Genomic DNA, 22,818 nt, shown 5'->3' on the forward strand with positions numbered 1-22,818 from the left:
CCTATGGACAGAGGCGCCTGGCAGGTTACAGTCCATAGGTTCACAAAGAGTGGGACACGACTGAGCGTTCATGCACATTCCAGCCCAACAGCAATTTTATGTTTCTACATCTTTACATGTGCCAGTTGTTAACTCTTGAGTCAGTCTTTTACTTCAAAAGACAAGGACACAGGGGCTTGTACACGGTTTCAGCACTGACTTAGGTGACCAGGTCCAGAACAGCTGTTACTTGAAATTTAAAAGGGACTCAGCATTAAAGATAGAAGCACCCCTGCCTGACTCCCACCATCATGAGAAAGAAGCTACAAGCGAGGGATAATAAGGGGATGCTCTTCCCTAAAGTGGCTTCAGAAATTCCCAGGGTGATGAGAGGAGGCTAGTATGGCAGAGAGGTTCTGCTCACCCCCCAAAGGGAAGGTATATGGGGGGGGTGCTTTGGGTCCCCAGTGGTCTGCCTGAGCTGTGTTCTTTGGTTCTTGTGGATGTTGTCAGTTCTTAGACCCCTGGGATATCTTCATTCTTCTAGAAAAAGAGGCATGGGAAAGCCACATCAGCCTACCGATCTGCCATCTGCAAAGGTATTCCCTAGAAGGGCCTTAGAGATATGGGGCATTGGGATCCCAGTCTGAACTGGTAAAACTAGAGGCAGTGGTGGTGTTTTTGTGCAGAACAAGAGGCTCCTCAGGAGCTCCTAGGGACAGTAGAGTCCTGACAGCCTGTATCAGCTGAGCAGCTACTAACAGTCCTACTCCCACTCTGTCTGCATTCTTCACAAAGGGGCAAAGATGGCAAGTCATTTTTCAAAGAAAGTGTAAGAATGCCCTCTGGGAGTCCTAACTTGCGGGTTCAGTTCATTTTCTGGCTCTCACTGTCACTCACACACTTTGACAGGTAAAGTACCAGGCGGAACAAGTTCTAGTCATGTCTCACCTGTGCCATTGGTCTCCGGAGTTCTAAAGTGGAAACTTGGACTCCATTCACTCCAGAAGCCTTCAAAATAGTTGGCGTAAGGGATGGACCGAACTTTAATCTCATACATGGCATTGGGTTGTAGTTTTCTCTGTAGGAGTGTCAGCTTGGTACTGGTTAAATTCACACGCTGAGGAGCAAAAAAGGCACTACATTTTTAAGGTGGAAAAAGAGGCGCTGGCCATGTCTCCCAAATCATTTTGAGCTAAGTGTCTTATGTCATGTGGGCACTATCTTGAGGCTGTCTCACATTAGTTAGACAAGGGCTCTGATGTGGTGGGGTCAGCAGCAGAACTGGGGCAGAACAAGCATGTGAGCTCACAAATGATGCTGCAGGTGGTCAAGGAGGGCAGTGAGGCAATGGGTCTCTATCTTCATTCAGGTGAGTTGGGCTCTCCCACTCCGGTATCAGTCACTCCCAGGCTCCCACCTTACTTTCTATACTCCAGTATCTTCTTTTTCTTTCTCTCCCTTTTCATATCCCAAGGAGAGATGAAAGGGAATGGTAAGATTAGTGACCATGAATCATTTTCCTCTGGAGAGATGTAATTTTTCATTATGAACAAATACAGAGACACAGTCTTTCCAACACCGCCTATCATCCTTAAGAGGAAAAAGTGCTCTATCAATTTGATGGGGACGAAGTAATGCCCATTGTTATTTACTTTTGTATTTATTGGATTGTTAGTTTTTTTATACTGATTTAAATTATATATTTCCTATTTCATGAGACATTTCCAATTTCCTTACTAATTTTTCTATCATCCTTACTTGTCCTTTTCTCAATATTTTATAAGACATCTTTATATTTTTAAGAATACTAACCATCTGTCAGTTGTATGTGTGGTAATTTAAACCTAATTTCTAATTTGCTTTACAATTTTGATTATTGTATGTGCTGATATTTATAAACACTTATTTTTATGTAGTTGCATGTTTCCATGTTGTGCTTTCTTTTACTGCTTTTATGCTCAGAATGTTCTTCTTCATCTTAGGATTATATAAACATTTATCCATAAACTTTTTAGCCTGTTTGGAGATTTACTTTTACATGATTTCTTTAAATCATCTTCTATTTTAATTTTTTTGTTATATGGGGCAAGTTAAGCATTAAACTTAATTTTTCCCAGTTAACTGATTGTCCTGGTACCATTTATTCAGAATTATTCCTTTCTCTGCTTTCCCACTGATGCAATTTTCAGATAAATGCCAGAAGGGGACAGGCTCAAGGGCTCCTACTAGTTTGTGTGTGTTGTGTCAATGGAGATAGAAGGAGGTCTGGGGTGGGCATTATACTTATGGAAGTAGTTTATAGTAGCAAATTGCAAACACAAAAGACTGATCATGGCCTGAGAAAAGAAAATAGTATGGATAAGTAGGATCTCTTTCCCCCTGAGAAAGCAACTGTTATCTGTCTTCTATCAGTGTGGTACAAAAAGGATGAAAGTTAAGCCAGTGACTCCAGAGGAACCTGAAGCCCTGAGACCTTCTAATTCTCTTCCATTTTCTCCTCAATACAGATTGTGGAGCCAGTCAGACCATCCCAACTGCAGCGACTCATGGAGTCTAAATAACCCTCCAGCTTATAAGGATGAAAATTAAGCTGTTACTTCAAGGATTTAAGAACTCAGACTTGAAAAAATTGAAGGACATATTGCATCTCCTCTCCTACTTACTTCAGGCTGTTTCCACAACTCCATCAAACCAGATCGTGGCTACAACATGGTGACTTGTCTTTCTTTTTATTTTTTTGCCTGGTTTGCCTGTGAGAGTTGTGCTAAATGTGATTCTTTTTCAGGTTCCCAAATAGAGAGGATGAATGTGGTCTCAATCCATAATGGTTAATCGTTAAGAAACATTATAAAGACAAAAAATAGGGCAAGGAAAAAAATGAGAGCTAGGACAAGAATGCGCCAGAGAAGATTCAGGTTTTGTGAAGCCTAAACCTTTTACACTTTGGGGAGATTTTTAAATAAAAGGTTCATTTCAAGCATAAAATTTCTAGGGACCTTTCTCAGGTAAAGGTACCTCTGAGATTGTAAAACACATAGCATTAAGAAGTTCCTATTTTATTGTTTTATCTATTTTATAGTTTTTACTTTAATCTATACATATAACTTACTTATTACTTTTATACACATCTGCATAAATTTTACAATGCATAAATGTAGTTGACATACATACCATCCAATTATTTTCATTTTTTTCCTGACGGTAGGCTACCTCATGTATTAATACTTTCACATACTTCTTCTGCAAGTGTGATGTATTAAATGTCACCACAAAGTCATTTGCTCCCTCACGATAGACGACTCTGACGTCAAAAGGAGCTTCAGGTTTAACTGGAAAGGAAAAAGAAATAAGGTCATTCTATAGGGTAATCAAGGAAACAAAAATTTTTAAGTTCACCTACTCTGAAAATCACATTCCTTTCCTGGGTCAGTAAAAAACATTTCTTATTCTTCCCAGTTCAAAGCATGACTCCCTTGAAGTTGGGTGTGGTCTTGTGAAGGATGTGGCTGGAAGTGATGTGTACCATCTCCCATCCTGATCCAGAAACCCCATATGCATGACTACCTGCTGGATCCCCTTCTGCTACTTGGCATCATAGGTGGAAGAGAGTGGAGCCACAGGATGAAGGAATCCTGAATGTCGCTTAAAGGAGCACCTCCCACAGGTTAGAAACACCCATTTTGGCTCTCACATCAGCAAGAAAAAAACTCTATTGGAGAAATCTGTTTTAGGGCTTATTAGTTACAGTTGCTGGTACTGATTTTACATGAAAACACATTCTCTTCCCCTTTTGAGTACTAGAGACCTTATTACCAACTACCCCAAAGCAGGAGTATTTGAACTTTGAGTATTCATTATTCCAATGAAACTGGGGGCCTTATACACCTAATCTCAGCTACATGGAAGCTGGGTGTTTGCATCCCAGCCCTGGCTCATAACTTTCAGTGTGACTTCAGGCTGCCCACTCCTTCAGTCTTGTTTGCATTAGCTCTAAGTTCCTCTCTGGCTTCTTCCTTCTGCATACCTGCCTAGGATCACAGGCATTAGATATGAAATGTTGTTGGAGGAAGAGATATTATTTCAGGTTGAACAAATTCTGAGAAAGGTACTGAAATCCTAGGAGTGCATGTCTGTCAGGCTACCTCCCACCCTTGACTTGGGGCTTACCTATCTTGACCTCTTTGCTGGTCTTTCACCAATGCCTGGGAAGTTAGTTGTCTAGGGATGGGACAGCTACTTGTTTGAATGGCTGATTTCAGACAGAGCTTGGGGGTTGCACAGGTTAAAATCTAACCTGAACTTATTGCTCGTGAGAGAGTGTGTGTTCATCACAATTTCACTCAGTAGATTGAGCTGGATTTCAGGCTATGTGAGCTGGGCTTTAAGACTGACTTACTGACCCATTAAATGAGCTCACATGTTGAAGTTTAACTCTCTTGTCATAATCACTTGCTTGTAGTGGTGGTTGCCTAAGTGTTTCCAGCCTTGATTCCCCTAGACGTACTGAAAAAGAGGAAGTGGTTCTTTCTTTACCCTTGGATATCTTGTGCAAGAGCAAGTTTACCCTTTTTTACCCTCAGAGGTACTATAAGAAGGCAAGATACCCCAAAGGGAAGCAGGAGGAAAGGCAGTGGGTGTAGAGAAACAGGCCAACAGAGAAGACTGTCAGCCCCTGACACCAGCCAAGCCAGTTCCTTCTTGCCATTCAAGGCAGTGATTAAAAGTCACATTCTCAACAAAACCTCTGATACCGAATTCCTTGCCTCATTCCCATCTCCCAAGGCCTCTCAGTAATGGAAGAATTGAGAGAAGAACAGACCAATGTTGATTATACACATACTCAGTGTCAAGTTTACTTACACCATCTTGTGTCAATGATTACTCAAAGCCACTATTGCTCAGTCGTGTCCGACTCTTTGCGACCCCATGGACTGTAGCCTACCAGGTTCCTCCATCCATGGGATTTTCCAAGCAAGAGTACTGGAGTGGCTTGCCATTTCCTTCTCCAGGGGATCTTCCTGACCCAGGATTGAATCCAGGTCTCCCGCATTGTAGGCAGATGCTTTACCGTCTGAGCCACTGGGAAATACCCTAAGCCACTATACTGATGAGGAAACTAAGAGGTTAATTAGCTCCAATAAGAAGTTCCAGGCCCTAGTTCAGATGAGTTGAAAGAGAGTGTTAGTCATTGAGTCATGTCCGACTTTTTGCAACTCCATGGATTGTAGCCGTCAGACAGCTTCTCTGTCCATGGAATTCTTCAGGCAAGAATACTAGAGTGGGTAGCCATTCCCTTCTCCAGGTGATTTTCCTGGCCCAGGAATCAAACCCAAGTCTGCTAGGGTATAAATCTAAATCTGTTTCATTCTGAGTCTCGCTCTCCTTCAGTTGATTTATTTTTAATAAATTTTTATTTATTTTTTTTACAGTAATTCCTTATTGATTATCTATTTTAAATAAAGTAGTGTGTACATGTCAATCCCAACCTCCCAATCTATTCTTCCTCCTCACACTTCCCACCTGGTGACCATAAATCTATTCTCTAAGTTCATTCTGTGAGTCTCTTTCTGTTTTGTAAATAAGTTCATTTGTATGGAGAACAGTATGGAGGTTCCTTCAAAAAGCTAAAAATAGAGCTACCATATGAGCCAGCAATCCCACTCCTGGGCATACATCCAGAGAAAAGCTTGGTTTGAAAGGATACATACACCCCAGTGTTCATTGCAGCATTGTTTATAATCAAGACATGGAAGCAATCTAAATGTCCATTGACAGATGAATGGATAAAGATGTGATACATATACACTATGGAATATTACTCAGCCATTAAAAACAGTGAAATAATGCCATTTGCGGCAACACAGATGGCCCTGGAGATGATCATACTAAGCGAAGTAAGTCAAACAGAGAAAGACAAATGCGTGATAGCACTTATATGTGGAATCTAAAAAAAAAAAATCGATACAAATGAACTTGCTCTCCTTCATTTAGCTTTCATTTCTGTGCCTCACTCTCTCCCACAGGCTTGCTCAGGCTCTCCCACACAGGTCTGCTTCTAGCCTCAAGGATGCATTTGAGCAAAAAGATGTTCATTCCTCAAGCAACATTTAAAAAACTTCATTTATTCTTGACACAACCTGAACTATTATATCAATTTACCTTGACAAGAAAAGGAGAGAAATAGAAAACTGTCCCTCCAGACTTACTGGGGGCTCACACCCAGAGAAGGGAGTGTAAGTGACAGGGCAGCTGGCTTCTGGGGAGCTGGGCTCTGGGGAGTAATCAGAAGCATCCAATTTCAGTTTAGTTAAATGACAGTTCTAGTAAAGAGATGTCACATTAGGAACCAGAAGAAGACGCTACGGGGAGACATGTCTTCACCACCACTCATCCTTGCCCGGCTGTGCTTTCTGAAGCCCTGAGGTGCTCATACCACCCCTTCACAGACCCATGCTACCAGTGGGGTGCACATGCTGTCTCTGCCCTGGCCCCTCAGAGGAGGCAACCGGTCAGGTTTGCTGTCTGCTGGGTGGCATGGAATGTGGACTTCTAAAAGCGCTGGGTATATGAAATTTGGGGGCTTCCCAGGGGACAGGGTGTCATCAGGAGCCTGGGAGTGTGCCCTGAGTGTTCATAGGCTCTAGCTCTAAGAGGCCTGTGAGTCCTATGAGCTGGGTAGGTTTCTGTAGGAAAGGGCTCTCCTCTGGGGTTCCAGGACTCTGGCACAGGACAGAGTCTCTGCCCTCTCTGCCTGCTCTCCAGGACTGAACATGGATTTGCAATGTAAATGGTGAACCTTTAGATATAGTGCCCTGTGCACAAACCGAACATCCATCCATAGAGGCCAAGCCTCCAAATGACCAAAATGCAGCTTGCTTGTGTCCCAGACTCAGAGACACCCAGTCATGCCACCCATCTGAGGCACTCACACGGGTTGTGTCTACAGCCTCTTTTCTACTCTACTTCTGCTTTTTCACATGATGCTTGTTCACACATGAAACTTCTGTGTTCACTCATTACCATCTTCCATCTTAGTGGTACAAAGCTGAGAACTAGGCTCCAAGTTTCTCTTTGTCGTATCTAATGACTATTACTCCCTTACCTTAATTTTCTTTCAGAAGGGTGAAGGGAGGGGTTGCAAATAGGGAGAGACAGAGCCATAGTATTTAAAACCAGCAAAAATAAATAAATAAATAAATAAAAAGGCACCCTTCAATCACTTTGAATAGTTTCCCCCTACATGTGTTGTTTCACTTGTCAATTTCCACAGGCAGAATGAATACAAGAAGTTAGGATTCCATTGCACCAACATATCAAAACTGGCTTAGACATTTCCCCTCCACCAGGGTATCTCTGAGGTTTTGAAGAAGAACCTTAGTCACCTCAGTGTCATAAATCTGTAAGTAATGGGAAAAAAACGTTTTGTGTCTATACTCCCAATCTATCAGGTTGATTTATTTGTTTGGTAACTGAATGGAGAACTGGTAATTAATACTGACGTAACTTGGCTTCCAGGTGGTTTTGTGGTAAAGAGTCTGCCTACCAATGAAGTAGACATGAGTATGACCCCTAGGTCAGGAAGAACCCCTGGAGAAGGAAATGGCACTCCATCCATGGGATTACCCAGGCAAGAATACTGGAGTGGGTTGCTGCTTCCTTCTCTGGGGAATCTTCCCTGGCCCAGGAATTGAACCCCTGTCTTCTGCTTGGCAGGAGGATTCTTTACCATGCGCCACCTTGGAAACTCCTTTAAAGACATGACTAACATTTCAATCAGTAGACTGAATAAAATGGATTACTCTCTAAGATCTGGTAGCCCTTATTCAATCAGATGAAGGCATTAAAAGTAAGGACTGAGATTCCCTGAAGAAGAAGCAATTCTGTCCTAAGAATATAACATAGAATCACTACTTGAGTTTCAAGACTTCCTGGTCTGCCCTCTGGAATTTCAGCTCTTTCCTGTCCTCTGAAATATCCACTCTTGCTTGAATTTTTAGCCTTCTTGGTCACCCTATAGGCTTTAGACCTTCCAGCTCCTACAACCATGATGGTTGATTCCTTAAAATAAATTTATTTTTCTCATCTCTCCCCCTTCTCTCTCTCTATCTTATTGTTTCAGTTTCCTCTGGAGAATTCTAACACAAAAGGCATATTTTTATGTATGGCTGAATCCCTTCACTGTTCACTGGAAACTATCACAACATTGTTAATCAGCAATACTCCAGTGAAAAATAAAAAGTTCTTTTTTTTTTTAAAAAAGGTATATTTACTTAAAAAAACAACTTGGTAATTTAGCTAAACACATTCAGAATATAGTAGGCATATGGGAGAAGATTATAAGGAATTCAGGAAAAGGTAAAGTGAGGTAGGAAAGGATGTGAGTCAGTAAAGTACTTGAGGCCCAGCTCCAGCTAGACACTTCAAACAGATGAACGCTTCCTGCAGGCTGTGAGTGCCAGTCACCCTTTTCCATAGCTGAATTTGAAGACCCTCAGAGTTCCCTTACAGTAAGAATTAATAACATCAGCTTCAAATTTTCATTTCTCTTAAAAATTATGTGCATTAGAGAATTTGATCTTTTCTATTGTAAACAGTTTTCATGATTTGTTCACTTTTAACATCCCAAAACTTTAGACACAGATATCTGTCTGTCTTCAGGTATCAGAAAAATGACAACATATCCCCATGTACAACTTCTTACCTATCTTGACTATGTTCACTTTTCTGCAAGTCATGTTCTTTTTTTCAAGCTTCACACATATTTTACTGTCTCCAATCAGTAAGAATTTCTTTGTCTTGAGGAAATACCTCTCTTGCAGTTTATTAAAATTCAGGCAATCTACATCCAAAAGCGCCCCACTGTAAAAACAAAAAAGGAATTTGTCTTAATTCAAGTATCATTGTATAGAATGGAATAGCGTCACATCTACATTTCAGTTGTGTGGCTTTAAATTTGTCCATAGAGTAGATCCACATTTGAGAGTTCAGTTCAGTTCAGTTCAGTCGCTCAGTCATGTCTGACTCTTTGTGACCCCATGGGCTGCAGCACACCAGGCCTCCCTGTCTATCACCAACTCCCAGAGTTTACTCAAACTCATGTCCATTGAGTCAGTGATGCCATCCAACCACCTCATCCTCTGTCACCCCCTTCTCCTCCCGCCTTCAGTCCTTCCCAGCATCAGGTCTTTTCAAATGAGTCAGTTCTTTGTATCAGGTGGCAAAAGTATTGGAGTTTCAGCTTCAGCATCAGTCCTTCCAGTGAACACCCAGGGCTGATCTCCTTTAGGATGGACTGGTTGGATCTCCTTGCAGTCCAAGGGACTCTCAAGAGTCTTCTCCAACACCACAGTTCAAAAGCATCAATTCTTCAGTGCTCAGCTTTCTTTATAGTCAAACTCTTGCATCCATACATGACCACTGGAAAAACCATAGCCTTGACTAGATGGACCTTTGTTGACAAAGTAATGTCTCTGCTTTTTAATATGTTGTTTGAGAGAGAGAGAATTAAAATAAAATAGCTTTTTGCTGCCATTCTAATGTGCTCATTTACTCAAGCTCTAGATGTAAGTGAACCTGAAATAGTCAAACATGTGCATGAAAATAATGAAACATTCTTAACTTTTAGACTTGATCATTAGAAGATAAATAGTTTGTTTAGGTGGGAAGCTAATTTCTTTTTCTTTTTTTTTTGATGTTCTGCAGAAATATATTGAAAAAAATAATGCATGTAAAGAAATATTGACAAAAAAGTTTAAATTAATCTAAAGGATTATATACAAGAAACCATATACACTACAGGGATTTCCCTGATGGTCCAGTGGTTAACAGTCTGTCTTCCAGTGCCAGGGATGCAGATTCAGTCCCTGTTTGAGGAACTAGTAATAGGCTCCCACCTGCCCTGGGGCAGCTGGACCCTCGGGCCAAAAGTACTGAGGCTGCACATCACAACTAAAGCCCAGTGCAGTCATAAAATAAAATGTGTGTGTGTGTAAATCACTCAGTCGTGTCTGACACTTTGCAACCCCATAGACTGTAGCCCGCCAGGCTCCTCTGTCCATGGGATTCTCCAGGCAAGAATACTGGAATGGGTTGCCATTTCCTCCTCCAGGGAATCTTCCTGACCCAGGGATTGAACCCAGGTCTCCCAGATTGCAGGTAGAATCTTTACTGTCTGATCCACCAGGGAAAAACAAACCCTGCCCCCCACCTACCCCACATATAAGTAAATATTAAAAAAATACACTTAATAGGTAATTTTGGAATTTTTATAGGTAATTTTGGCTGAGTTCCACTTTTAATTGATCAACAAATTGTTAAATCAACTCTTCTCCCTATGCTTCTTGGATTAAATGCTCTAGGAACTGAATTCTGTCACTTCTGTGACCTCCTATTCCCTAAAAGATCAGACTTTCAGGAAATGCAAGAAAAGAGAATGTTGCCTACAATGCAGCTCCATCTAAAGCTCCAAATTGTACTCTTTCAAAAAATTCTTCCAGGGGTGGAACCCACATCTCCTGTGTCTCTTACACTGCAGGCAAATTCTTTACTACCGAGCCAACAGGGAAGCCTACATGTACACCCTGCTGTATTAAAAATAGATAACCAGCAAGGACTTACAGTATAGCATGTGGAACTCTGCTCAGTGTTATGTGGCAGGCTGGATGGGAGTGGAGTTTGGGAAAATGAATACATATGTATGTAAGACTGAGTCCCTTTGCTGTTCACCTGAAGCTATCACTGTTTATTAATCAGCTAAATCTCGATACAAAAAGTTTTTAAAGTATGTTCCAGTTCCAGAATAGCTTATATCACACTAACCCCAACAAAAATCTACAATAAACTTTAAACAAGATATTTTTGAAAATACTATTTAAAAGCATTGGAGAATAATAAAAAATAAGCAGAAACTAAAGGGAATTTAATTCTTTGGAAAGGGGTGGGTTAGATCCTTCTTTCTGTGTTGTTTGTTTTGTTTTATCTAAGGATACTTTGTGGTGGGCATTTAGAATCTAATAGAAGGCCACCTGATCTGCATCTTGAGAAATCTGTATGCAGGTCAGGAAGCAACAGTTAGAACTGGACATGGAACAACAGACTGGTTCCAAATAGGAAAAGGAGTACGTCAAGGTTGTATACTGTCACCCTGCTTATTTAACTTATATGCAGAGTACATCATGAGAAATGCTGGGCTGGAAGAAACACAAGCTGGAATCAAGATTGCCGGGAGAAATATCAATAACCTCAGATATGCAGATGACACCACCCTTATGGCAGAAAGTGAAGAGGAACTAAAAAGCCTCTTGATGAAAGTGAAAGAAGAGAGTGAAAAGGTTGGCTTAAAGCTCAACGTTCAGAAAACAAAGATCATGGCACTTGGTCCCATCACTTCGTGGGAAATAGATGGGGAAACAGTGGAAACAGTGTCAGACTTTATTTTTTTGGTCTCCAAAATCACTGCAGATGGTGACTGCAGCCATGAAATTAAAAGACGCTTACTCCTTGGAAGGAAAGTTATGACCAACCTAGATAGCATATTCAAAAGCAGAGACATTACTTTGCCAATAAAGGTCCATCTAGTTAAGGCTATAGTTTTTCCTATGGTCATGTATGGATGTGAGAGTTGGACTGTGAAGAAGGCTGAGTGCTGAAGAATTGATGCTTTTGAACTGTGGTGTTGGAGAAGACTCTTGAGAGTCCCTTGGACTGCAAGGAGATCCAACCAGTCCATTCTGAAGGAGATCAGCCCTGGGATTTCTTTGGAGGGAATGATGCTGAAGCTGAAACTCCAGTACTTTGGCCACCTCATGTGAAGAGCTGACTCATTGGAAAAGACTCTGATGCTGGGAGGGATTAGCAGCAGGAGGAGAAGGGGATGACAGAGGATGAGATGGCTGGATGGCATCACTGACTCGATGGACTTGAGTCTGAGTGAACTCTGGGAGTTTGTGATGGACAGGGAGGCCTGGCGTGCTTCGATTCATGGGGTTGCAAAGAGTTGGACCCGACTGAGCGACTGAACTGAACTGAACTGAACTGAGAAGGCCACAGTTCCACTGTCTTAAGTTACAGGACAGAATTTCATTTGGCCTGAATGGCTGGGTATTTTTAAGGGGGAAAAGCCTAGAAATGAGGAAGCTTTAGAGATAGAAGACACGGGGTTTATAGGTAAACTCTGCTTAAATTATTGTATGTCCCCTTAATTATGCTAATGTGGAGGAAGCTCCAAGGAAACTGTGAAAATAGCTAGATAGTTCTAGAAAGAACTAAACAGATATTTTTGGTGCTGCCTGAGAAGAAAAATTTGGAGATTAATCTGTCTAATTAACAGAGTAACTAATTAAGTGAGTAACAGAGTTAAAATTAATGCTTGCCAGAGGAAGTTAGGGAGAAGGCAATGGCAACCTACTCCAGTACTCTTGCCTGGAAAATCCCATGGATGGAGGAGCCTGGTAGGCTGCGGTCCATGGGGTCGCTAAGAGTCGGACACGACTTCACTTTCACTTTCACTTTCATGCATTGGAGAAGGAAATGGCAACCCACTCCAGGGTTCTTGCCTTGAGAATTCCAGGGACAGGGGAGCCTGGTGGGCTGCAGTCTATGGGGTCGCACAGAGTCGGACATGACTGAAGTGACTTAGCAGCAGCAGCAGAGGAAGTTATCGAAACCCAATAAATAAATAAACTACCTTATTTTCAAAAGCACCCTTCCTACATTCAAAACCTGTTGCAAAAGCGAAGAAAAAGAAAAACATGACACGTAGTCAAGACAAAAGGCAGTCAATGGAAATTGACCCTAAGATGACTCAGATATCGGAACCAGCAGAAAAGGACTTTTTAGCAGCTTTTGTAAATATGTTTAAGGGCTAAACAAAAAATGCTATCATAATTATTGAACAAATGTATAACTTTAGTGGAGAAGTGGAAACTAGAAAAGAGAGCAAAATGAAAATACTATAATTGACAAGTACAAATTTAAAGTTTTAAAGGATGGCCTTAATAGCAGATAGAAGATGGCAGAAGCAGAGGTTGGTGAAGTTGAAGATAGATTAATAGAAAATATTCAGTCTGAAACAACAGAAACAAAGTCTTGTTGACCTGTGGGACAATATCAAGGGGACAAATAAATATGCAATTAGAGTTTCAGAACAAAAAGAGAGAAAGAATTTGGCTGAAAAATACTTAAAGAAATAATATTCCCCAAATTCCAAAATGTCGGAAAGCATATCAACTTCTGGGCTTAAAAAACTCAGCCAATTCAAGCAGAGTAAGTACAAAGGAAACCATATCTAGGGACATCATGGTAAAATGACTGAAAAGCAAAGGCAAATAAATCTTGAAAGCATGCAGAGAAGTAGATCACTTCTCATCAGAAATTATGTGACCCAGAAGACATTGGAATAATATATTTAAGACTCTGGAAGGGGAAAAGTTGTCTGCTTTGAATCCTTATAATATAAAATATTCTTCAATAATGAAGGCAAAATAAGGATATTTCTAGCTATATAAAAGTTCAGATAAGTTGTTTTAGGAAGTTCCTTATACCAAAGGGAAATAATACTAGGTGGAATTTCAGATCTATAGGAAGCAATTGCTGCTGCTGCTGCTGCTGCTAAGTCGCTTCAGTCGTGTCCAACTCTGTTCGACCCTGTAGACTGCAGCCCACCAGGCTCCCCCATCCCTGGGATTCTCCAGGCAAGAACGCTGGAGTGGGTTGCCATTTCCTTCTCCAATGCATGAAAGTGAAAAGTGAAAGTGAAGTTGCTCAGTCGTGTCCGACTCTTAGCAACCCCATGGACTGCAGCCCACCAGGCTCCTCCATAGGTGTACCATAATAAATATAAAAAACACCACCTATTTTCTTTTCATAAATTCTTTAGAGATAAAGATTGTTCAGGACTTCCTTGGCAGTCCAGTAGTTAAGACTCTGTGCTCCCAATGCCAGAGGGACAGGTTCAATCCCTGGTCAGGGAACTAAGATCCTGCATGCCACACAGTGTGACAAAAAAAAAAAAAAAGATTTTAAAAAACAAATAATAACTAAATAGACATTTCTCCAAAGAAGACATACAAAGGGCTAACAAACACATCAAAAGATGCTCAACATCACTCATTATCAGAGAAATGAAAATCAAAACCACTATGAGGTACCATTTCACATCAGTCAGAATGGCTGCGATCCAAAAGTCTACAAATAATAAATGCTGGAGAGGTTGTGGAGAAAAGGGAACCCTCTTACACTGTTGGTGGGAATGCAAACTAGTACAGCCACTATGGAGAACAGTGTGGAGATTCCTTAAAAATCTGGAAATAGAACTGCCTTATGATCCAGCAATCCCACTGCTGGGCATACACACAGAGGAAACCAGAAGGGAAAGAGACACGTGTACCCCAATGTTCATCGCAGCACTGTTTATAATAGCCAGGACATGGAAGCAACCTAGATGTCCATCAGCAGATGAATGGATAAGAAAGCTGTGGTACATATACACAATGGAGTATTACTCAGCCATTAAAAAGAAAACATTTGAATCAGTTCTAATGAGGTGGATGAAACTGGAGCCTATTATACAGAGTGAAGTAAGCCAGAAGGAAAAACACCAATACAGTATAATAACGCATATATATGGAATTTAGAAAGATGGTAACAATAACCCGGTGTACGAGACAGCAAAAGAGACACTGATGTATAGAACAGTCTTATGGACTCTGTGGGAGAGGGAGAGGGTGGGAAGATTTGGGAGAATGGCATTGAAACATGTAAAATATCATGTATGAAACGAGATGCCAGTCCAGGTTCGATGCACGATACTGGATGCTTAGGGCTGGTTCACTGGGACAACCCAGAGGGATGGTATGGGGAGGGAGGAGGGAGGAGGGTTCAGGATGGGGAACACATGTATACCTGTGGTGGATTCATTTTGATATTTGGCAAAACTAATACAATTATGTAAAGTTTAAAAATAAAATAAAATTAAAAAAAAAACAAATAATGTAACATTATTGTGAAATTAACAATATATATAGATATAAAATATATGACAGTAGTACAGAGGCTAGAAAGTGCTAAGTACAATTGTATTGTTCCAAGTTCCTTGTATTTTTCATGAAATAGTATATTAACTCTAAACTCTGATAAGAAATGTTTGAATATTGCAACACTTAATCTAAAAAGAAACAGTGCCCAAATGTGAAAATAAGGAAGACAAAGAATGTTTCAATAGTTCCATTTCTTTCAAAGAAGTTAAATTGATTACTAATAAGTTTTCCTACAAAGAAAATTTTATGTCCAGATAAAACTGGTGAATTCTATCATAAATGCCAATCTTACACAAATTCTCTCAGAAAATTGAGGAGAAATGAACCTTTCCCAACTTGTTTTATGAAGTTAGCTCAAGTCTGGTACCAAAAGCTGGCAAAGATATTACAGAAAAGAAATTTACAAATTAATATTTCCCATTTAAATGTTAATATATTGATGTTAACACATAATGATAAAGCAGGATGCATTGCAGGAAATCAAGGTAGGGTCAACAATCAAAGATCAATCAATATGATTCACCACATGAACAGAATAAAAAACATAAATAATCTAATCATCTCAGTTGGTGTAGAAAAAGCATATGGCAAAATTCAACATCCATTTACAACTAAGCTCTCAGTAGACACTTCCTCAATCTGATAAGGGGTATTTCCCTTATCAGACGGTGGCTTAGACGGTGAAGCGTCTGCCTACAATGCGGGAGACCTGGGTTCGATCCCTGGGTCAGGAAGATCCCCTGGAGAAGGAAATAGCAAGCCACTCCAGTACTCTTGCCTGGAAAATCCCATGGATGGAGGAACCTGGTAGGCTATAGTCCATGGGCTTGCAAAGAGTTGGACACAACTGAGTGACTTGATTTCACTTATGGTTAAGAACACACTTGGTGGTGAACTAGTTAACAGTTTTCTCCTAAGATAAGGACAAAGCAGGAATATCTATTTTTCCTGCTTTTATTCAACAGTATACTGTAAGTTCTAACCAGTGCATAAGGTAAGAGAAGCAAATAAAAATCATTAGTTTGGAAAGAAAGAAAATGAAATTTTCTTTATTTTCAGACATGTTTGTTCACATGGAAAACTATAAAGATATTCCAACACAATTACAGGAACTAATATAGTGATTTCATTAAGGTCAGTTTATAAAAGTCAATCTTATTACTATAGTGTCCAAAAATTGGAAAATAAATTAAAAAAAAAACAGCTCCACTTATGATAGCAATGAAACATAAAATGCTTAGAAATAAAATTAATAAAAGATGTTTAAGGCCTTTCCAAAGGAAATTACAAAATATTCCTGACAGCTATTAAAGGAAATCTAAACAGAGAGCTACATTCATGGATTAGCAAATTGAGTGCTGAAAAGATGAAAGTTTCCCCCAAATTGGTATATATAATTTTAATAAAAATCTCAGCAGGACTTTTAAAAAATTGGGGAGCTTATTCTAAAATTTATGCGGAAACACAAAGAACTCAGAATAGCCAAACAACACTGAAAAAAAGCAGAACAAAGATGAAGGACTCGGAGACTTGATTTCGAACTTACTATAAGGTTATGACCATCAAGACAGCTTGGCACTGTCACAAGGATAGAAATATCGACCAATGGAAAATATAATGTTCTGAAATAGACTCATACATATAAGGTTAATTGATTTTAAATACATGCAACCAATGAATTCAGTGGAAACAAATCTCTTCAGCAAATAGTCCTGGAACAATTGAGCAAATATGTGGAAAATATGAACCTCAATTTCACAAAAATTAATTGGGTATGGAGTATAGTTCTAAATATAAATACTAAAATTATGAACTGTTTAGAATAAAACATGAGAAAATATCTTCCTAACTTTGAGGGTAGACATAAATATAGTCATAACACAAAAACACTAAATATAAAAAAGAAAAATAAAATAAATTGGGCTGCATCAAATGAAAACCTTTTGCTTATTAAAATATGCCATTAATAAAATAAAATGGGAATAGCAGATTCATTGATAACAATTCATTAATAAAATGAAATAGCAGAAAATAGTTGTAGTACATATATCTAACATCATAATTGTATGTAGAGCATATGAAGAATTCACACCCAAGGGACAAATAATTCAATGAAAAAAGACAAAAGTCTAGCAGATATTTGCCAAGAGAATATATATAAATGGCCAACAGTATATGAAAAAGTGGTCAATGTTATTTGTCATTTGCAAAATGTAATAAAATCATGAGATACTATTTCAAAGTCAAATATTGGGAATGATGTGCAGTTTTCATACATTGAGAGAAGGAGAGTAGAATGATATAACTACTTTGGAAAACTTGTTGGGCAGTTTCTTATAAAGGTAAATACACACCCCACCAGTGATACAGTAATTCCACTCCGAGGTTTTTACTTCAAAGAAGTGAAAATTTATATTAAACTGATTTATGAAAGAATGTTAATGATAACTTAAAAAAGAATAATCTCAAACTTGAGAAAACTCAAATGTCCATCAAAAAACAAAGCATTAAAAATTTCACACCAGTAAGAATGGCTGTGATCCAAGTCTACAAGCAATAAATGCTGGAGAGGGTGTGGAGAAAAGGGAACCCTCTTACACTGTTCATGGGAATGCAAACTAGTACAGCCACTATGGAGAACAGTGTGGAGATTCCTTAAAAAACTGGAAAATAGAACTGCCATATGATCCAGCAATCCAACTGCTGGGCATACACACCGAGGAAACCAGAATTGAAAGAGACACATGTACCCCAATGTTCATCGCAGCACTGTTTATAATAGCCAGGACATGGAAGCAACCTAGATGTCCATCAGCAGATGAATGGATAAGAAAGCAGTGGTACATATACACAATGGAGTATTACTCAGCCATTAAAAAGAATGAATTTGAATCAGTTCTAAGGAGGTGGATGAAACTGGAGCCTATTATACAGAGTGAAGTAAGCCAGAAAGAAAACACCAATACAGTATACTAACACATATATATGGAATTTAGAAAGATGGTAACGACAACCCTGTATGCGAGACAGCAAAAGAGACATAGATGTATAGAACAGTCTTTTGGACTCTGTGGGAGAGGGAGGTGGGGGATGATTTGGGAGAATGGCTTTGAAACATGTATAATATCATATAAGAAATGAATCACCAGTCCAGGTTCGATGCAGGGAAGCTTGGGGCTGGTGCACTGGGATGACCCAGAGGGATGGTATGGGGAGGGAGGTGGGAGGGGGGTTCAGGATGGGGAACACGTGTACACCCGTGGCAGATGCATGTTGATGTATGGCAAAACCAATACAATATTGTAAAGTAAAAAAAAAAATTGTGATAAATTTGCTGGAGTATAGCTGATTAACGATGTTGTGTTGGTTTCAGGTGTACAACGAAGTGATTTGGTTATACATACACATGTATCTAGGGCTTTCCAGTGGCTCAGCAGTAAAGAATCTGCCTGTCAGTGTAAGAGACACGGGTTTGATCCCTGGGTCAGGATGATCCTCTGGAGGAAGTCATTGCAACCTACTCTAGTATTCTTGCCTGGGTAATCCTGTGGACAGAGGAGTTTGGGAGTCAGACAGGACTTAGCAGCTAAACAACAACAACAAAAACTACAAAAACATACATGTATCTATTCTTATTCAAATTCTTTCCCACTTAGATTGTTACATAATATTGAACAGAGTTCCCTGCGCTATACAGTAGGTCTTTGTTGGTTATCCATTTAAAATATAGCAGTGTGTACCTGTCAATCCCAGACTTCCTAACTATCCCTCTCCTCAACCCTTCCTCCCTGCTAACTATTACAGAGAGATATTTACTTAACTTATATATTTAGGTAAAGAAATAAAACCTCACAATCTAACTTTGATCAATAATTTGTAAAGATGGATGAGGACAATAGTAAAAGTTCAAAAAAAAATCTATGGTATATTTGAACAGTGGAATTAATACTCAGCAATTGGGAAGATGAGCTATGAGATAAGCAAACCATGGATAAATCTCAAAAACATTTTGTTGTGTGAAAAAAGTCAGACAGAAAAGAGGGAGCAGTGTATTATTTCATTTATAAGAACTATCAGAAATCAGCAAAACCAAAGGGTGATAGAATTCAAAACTGTGATTTCTAATAGCCAAGACGTGGAAGCAACCTAGATGTCCATCAGCAGATGAATGGATAAGAAAGCTGTGGTACATATACACAATGGAGTATTACTCAGCCATTAAAAAGAATACATTTGAATCAGTTCTAATGAGGTGGATGAAACTGGAGCCTATTATACAGAGTGAAGTAAGCCAGAAGGAAAACATAAATACAGTATACTAACGCATATATATGGAATTTAGAAAGATGGTAACAATAACCCGGTGTACGAGACAGCAAAAGAGACACTGATGTATAGAACAGTCTTATAGACTCTGTGGGAGAGGGAGAGGTGGGAAGATTTGGGAGAATGGCAATGAAACATGTAAAGTATCATGTGGGAAACGAGTTGCCAGTCCAGGTTCGATGCATGACGCTGGATGCTTGGGGCTGGTGCACTGGGACGGCCCAGGGGGATGGTATGGGGAGGGAGGAGGAGGAGGGTTCGGGATGGGGAACACATGTATACCTGTGGCGGATTCACTTTGATATTTGGCAAAACTAATACAATTATGTAAAGTTTAAAAATAAAATAAAATTGGAAGAAAAAAAAAAAAAAACTGTGATTTCTCACAGGAGATGAGAGATTGAAAGGGGACATGATGAGTCCTTCTAGGGGGAAAGGAATTTTCTGCATCTCAACTGAGGTGATGGCAACATGTCATATATGTTTCTCAAAACTCATTTAGTATTTGTACATTTTACCATAGGTAAACTTTATCCCCCAAGTGAACTGTAATCAAAAAAGAAAGTAAAATGAAATTAACAAATGACATAAACATTAAATTAAAGCAGAGTGTCTATTCTCACTGGAAAAATAAACAATGCAGAGTAAAAGGAAAATTACTCATTTCTCTTCTTTCCTTCAACCCCCAGCTTGATTTACATCTCTTGTGATAACCATGGTTACCAGTTTGTTTTCCCAACATGCCCTTTAAATCCAGCCACAGAGTCCTAAAAAGAAGTTAACTGGGTCAAATTGGAAGTGAGGATGGTGGAAGAAAATGGTTGGCTTCTGTGAAGAGAATTCTTTTCATTAATCAGATTTTTTTTAGAAAAGAAAAAATATGGAGAGTATATTCTCCAAAGGTCCTTTGCTACCCACAATTTAGAATGTGTGTTGGTTTTCTGTGGTCAAACTGGATGTGTGTACACTTTTCTCTGCATATGCATATATAAGCCCTTTCCAGGATCATTCCTGAGCTCTCTAGCAGATGTGTGTGGAATGTTCAATTGCAGATCTGTGGCATGTAGGAATGTTCCAGTACTGTTGGACATTTGAGAAGAATCTAAAATGATATTCTCAATTCATTCTTGCTTTTCAAGAAATGTGAGTAATGAGCAACAACAGTAAAGCATCACCACATGGCTGTCTTACAAGGCTGCTGCTGCTGCTGCTGCTAAGTTGCTTCAGTCGTGTCCGACTCTGCGCGACCCCATAGATGGCAGCCCACCAGTCTCCACCGTCCCTGGGATTCTCCAGGCAAGAACACTGGAGTGGGTTGCCATTTCCTTCTCCAATGCAGGAAAGTGAAGAGTGAAAGTGAAGTCTCTCCGTCGTGTCGGACTCTTAGCGACCCCTCAAGGCTGGGCACCCTTTAAGGGCCCTGAGCGCTAGGGCCTGCTCTTTGTGGAGAAGCCATGACAGGGGACTAAGAGACAGCTGTGGTCTAGAACAGACAGCCTCGTTTCGTGCCACTGACCCTGGCTTCAGGTGACCAGAGGAAATTCAGTGTCTCCCGTGAGTGGCTCAACTCGAGTCAGTCCAATTCATTTCCATTCACTCAATTAAATTAAAACAACTTACTCGGTGCTAAGTGTGTATTGCTAGGATTAGGAATGTTCTAGGACTACACTCCTCAACACAATGGCCACAGCCCCTCATATGGATATTGAATCTTTGAAATATGGCTTGTCTAAATTGAGATGTGCTCCAAATAGGAAATATAAGATTTTGAAGATGTAGATATTCAAAATACCTCATGAATATTTATGTTCATACTGTTCATATTTTTTGTTCATGTAGGTTGAAATGATAATATTTTGGCAATATTACATTAAATAAGACATTATTAAAATTAATTTTCACTTATTTTTTTTAAACGTGGCTACTAGACGATTTAAATTACATTTTGAACTGTGGTGTTGGAGAAGACTCTTGAGAGTCCCTTGGACTGCAAGGAGATCCAACCAGTCCATTCTGAAGGAGATCAGCCCTGGGATTTCTTTGGAAGGAATGATGCTAAAGCTGAAACTCCAGTACTTTGGCCACCTCATGTGAAGAGTTGACTCATTGGAAAAGACTCTGATGCTGGGAGGGATTGGGGGCAGGAGGAGAAGGGGACGACAGAGGATGAAATGGCTGGATGGCATCAGTGACTTGATGGACGTGAGTCTGAGTGAACTCTGGGAGTTGGTGTTGGACAGGGAGGCCTGGCGTGCTGCGATTCATGGGGTCACAGAGTCGGACACGACTGAGCGACTGATCTGATCTGATATCACTCCCACATTTGTGGGTCATATTATATTTCTGTTGAATAGAGCTGTTTAGGGTATTTTAGTGGGGAGGAAAGATCACTACAGGTTACCCAAGTAGACTCAGAGGCTAGCAAGATTGGCCCCATGGAGGACATCAACCCTAAGCTACTTACGCAAATTCCTTTTTTCTGAAAATAGAGACTTCGAGGGACCACAGGATTCTTCACCTCAATGCCACTTTCCTCAATCTCCTACAAACTTGTGTAGTTTAGTGTGATAAACACATTTCTCTTGTTGGTGCAAACAGGTATTTACATGGAAATACTAAAAACAAACCACAGAGGTTATTCCTCATTTGGTCCTAAAAGACAGAATCTTCTCAAAAGTTAGTATGGTTTAGAAAGGACTAGATTAACAACACTTGACAGATATTGCCAGTTAAGTCAGGAATATGAGGTAGCCTGGGTTGGATGTAGCCTGTGATGTTGGTGGTAATTGATGAAAAAAAAAATGACATATTTGAAGTGGTATCTGTAGGTGGCACATGGGAGTGACTGTGGTGCCTTCGCAAATGTGGAAATAAAGGAAATACAACTACCTTCTGAGAGCTGCCTGTGAAAATTATGCAAACAGCTAAAAAGCAGGGGCCCAAATTTACATGCCTATGGTGTCCACGTGGGTAATAAAAATGAGAACAGTGGGCTAACTTCAGGGCTGAGATTTAATTCCCCATCTATAGAAGCCATCAGAATTCTGTTCAGTTGATTTTTGCTGCCTGGGACCAGTATTACCAAGTCTGAACTTCAAAGACATACCTAGATTTTTAAAGGCTAGCAACTAAATTAAAAAAGAAAATTAACCACTTTGAGATCTGAATCAAATAACTCTGGTTTTATCAATAAAATCAACCAACAGATTTCCTTTGTTTTGCTTCTATATTTACTGAACCTTTGGATCACATGTTTAAATGAAAATCCCATGACACAAAATTAAATATCATTTACAGGCACCAACCATAAGCCAAACACTAATCCTCCTACCCCAGTGTGAACAGTTGTTGTGATCAGACTTTAAATGTGATTCTCGGGTCACAGAGCTAGTTACTGGGTTATTGGTTGTACTGATTATTGGGATGACAACTTCCCTGCCTGTTTCTGGAGCTTCAGCTTTGTCACTGCCAGTAC

The 22,818-nt window shown here is 39.8% G+C and overlaps 1 protein-coding gene across 4 annotated transcripts in view; it reads right to left on the reverse strand.

Annotated features, from left to right (window-relative positions):
• Positions 1 to 22,818, reverse strand: part of IL7R (interleukin 7 receptor) — a 40,631-nt gene that overhangs the window by 5,925 nt on the left and 11,888 nt on the right. For all 4 annotated transcript variants that reach the window (XM_061393745.1, XM_061393743.1, XM_061393744.1 and 1 more), the window contains exons 3-5: positions 8,684 to 8,841; positions 3,154 to 3,311; positions 931 to 1,099 (exon numbers count right to left, since the gene is read on the reverse strand). In XM_061393745.1, the coding sequence (XP_061249729.1) occupies positions 931 to 1,099; positions 3,154 to 3,311; positions 8,684 to 8,841 (485 nt within the window). The remainder of the gene's footprint in view (positions 1 to 930; positions 1,100 to 3,153; positions 3,312 to 8,683; positions 8,842 to 22,818) is intronic.

This window comes from Bos javanicus, chromosome 20, assembly GCF_032452875.1.
Source record: "Bos javanicus breed banteng chromosome 20, ARS-OSU_banteng_1.0, whole genome shotgun sequence".
Taxonomy (NCBI): domain Eukaryota; kingdom Metazoa; phylum Chordata; class Mammalia; order Artiodactyla; family Bovidae; genus Bos; species Bos javanicus.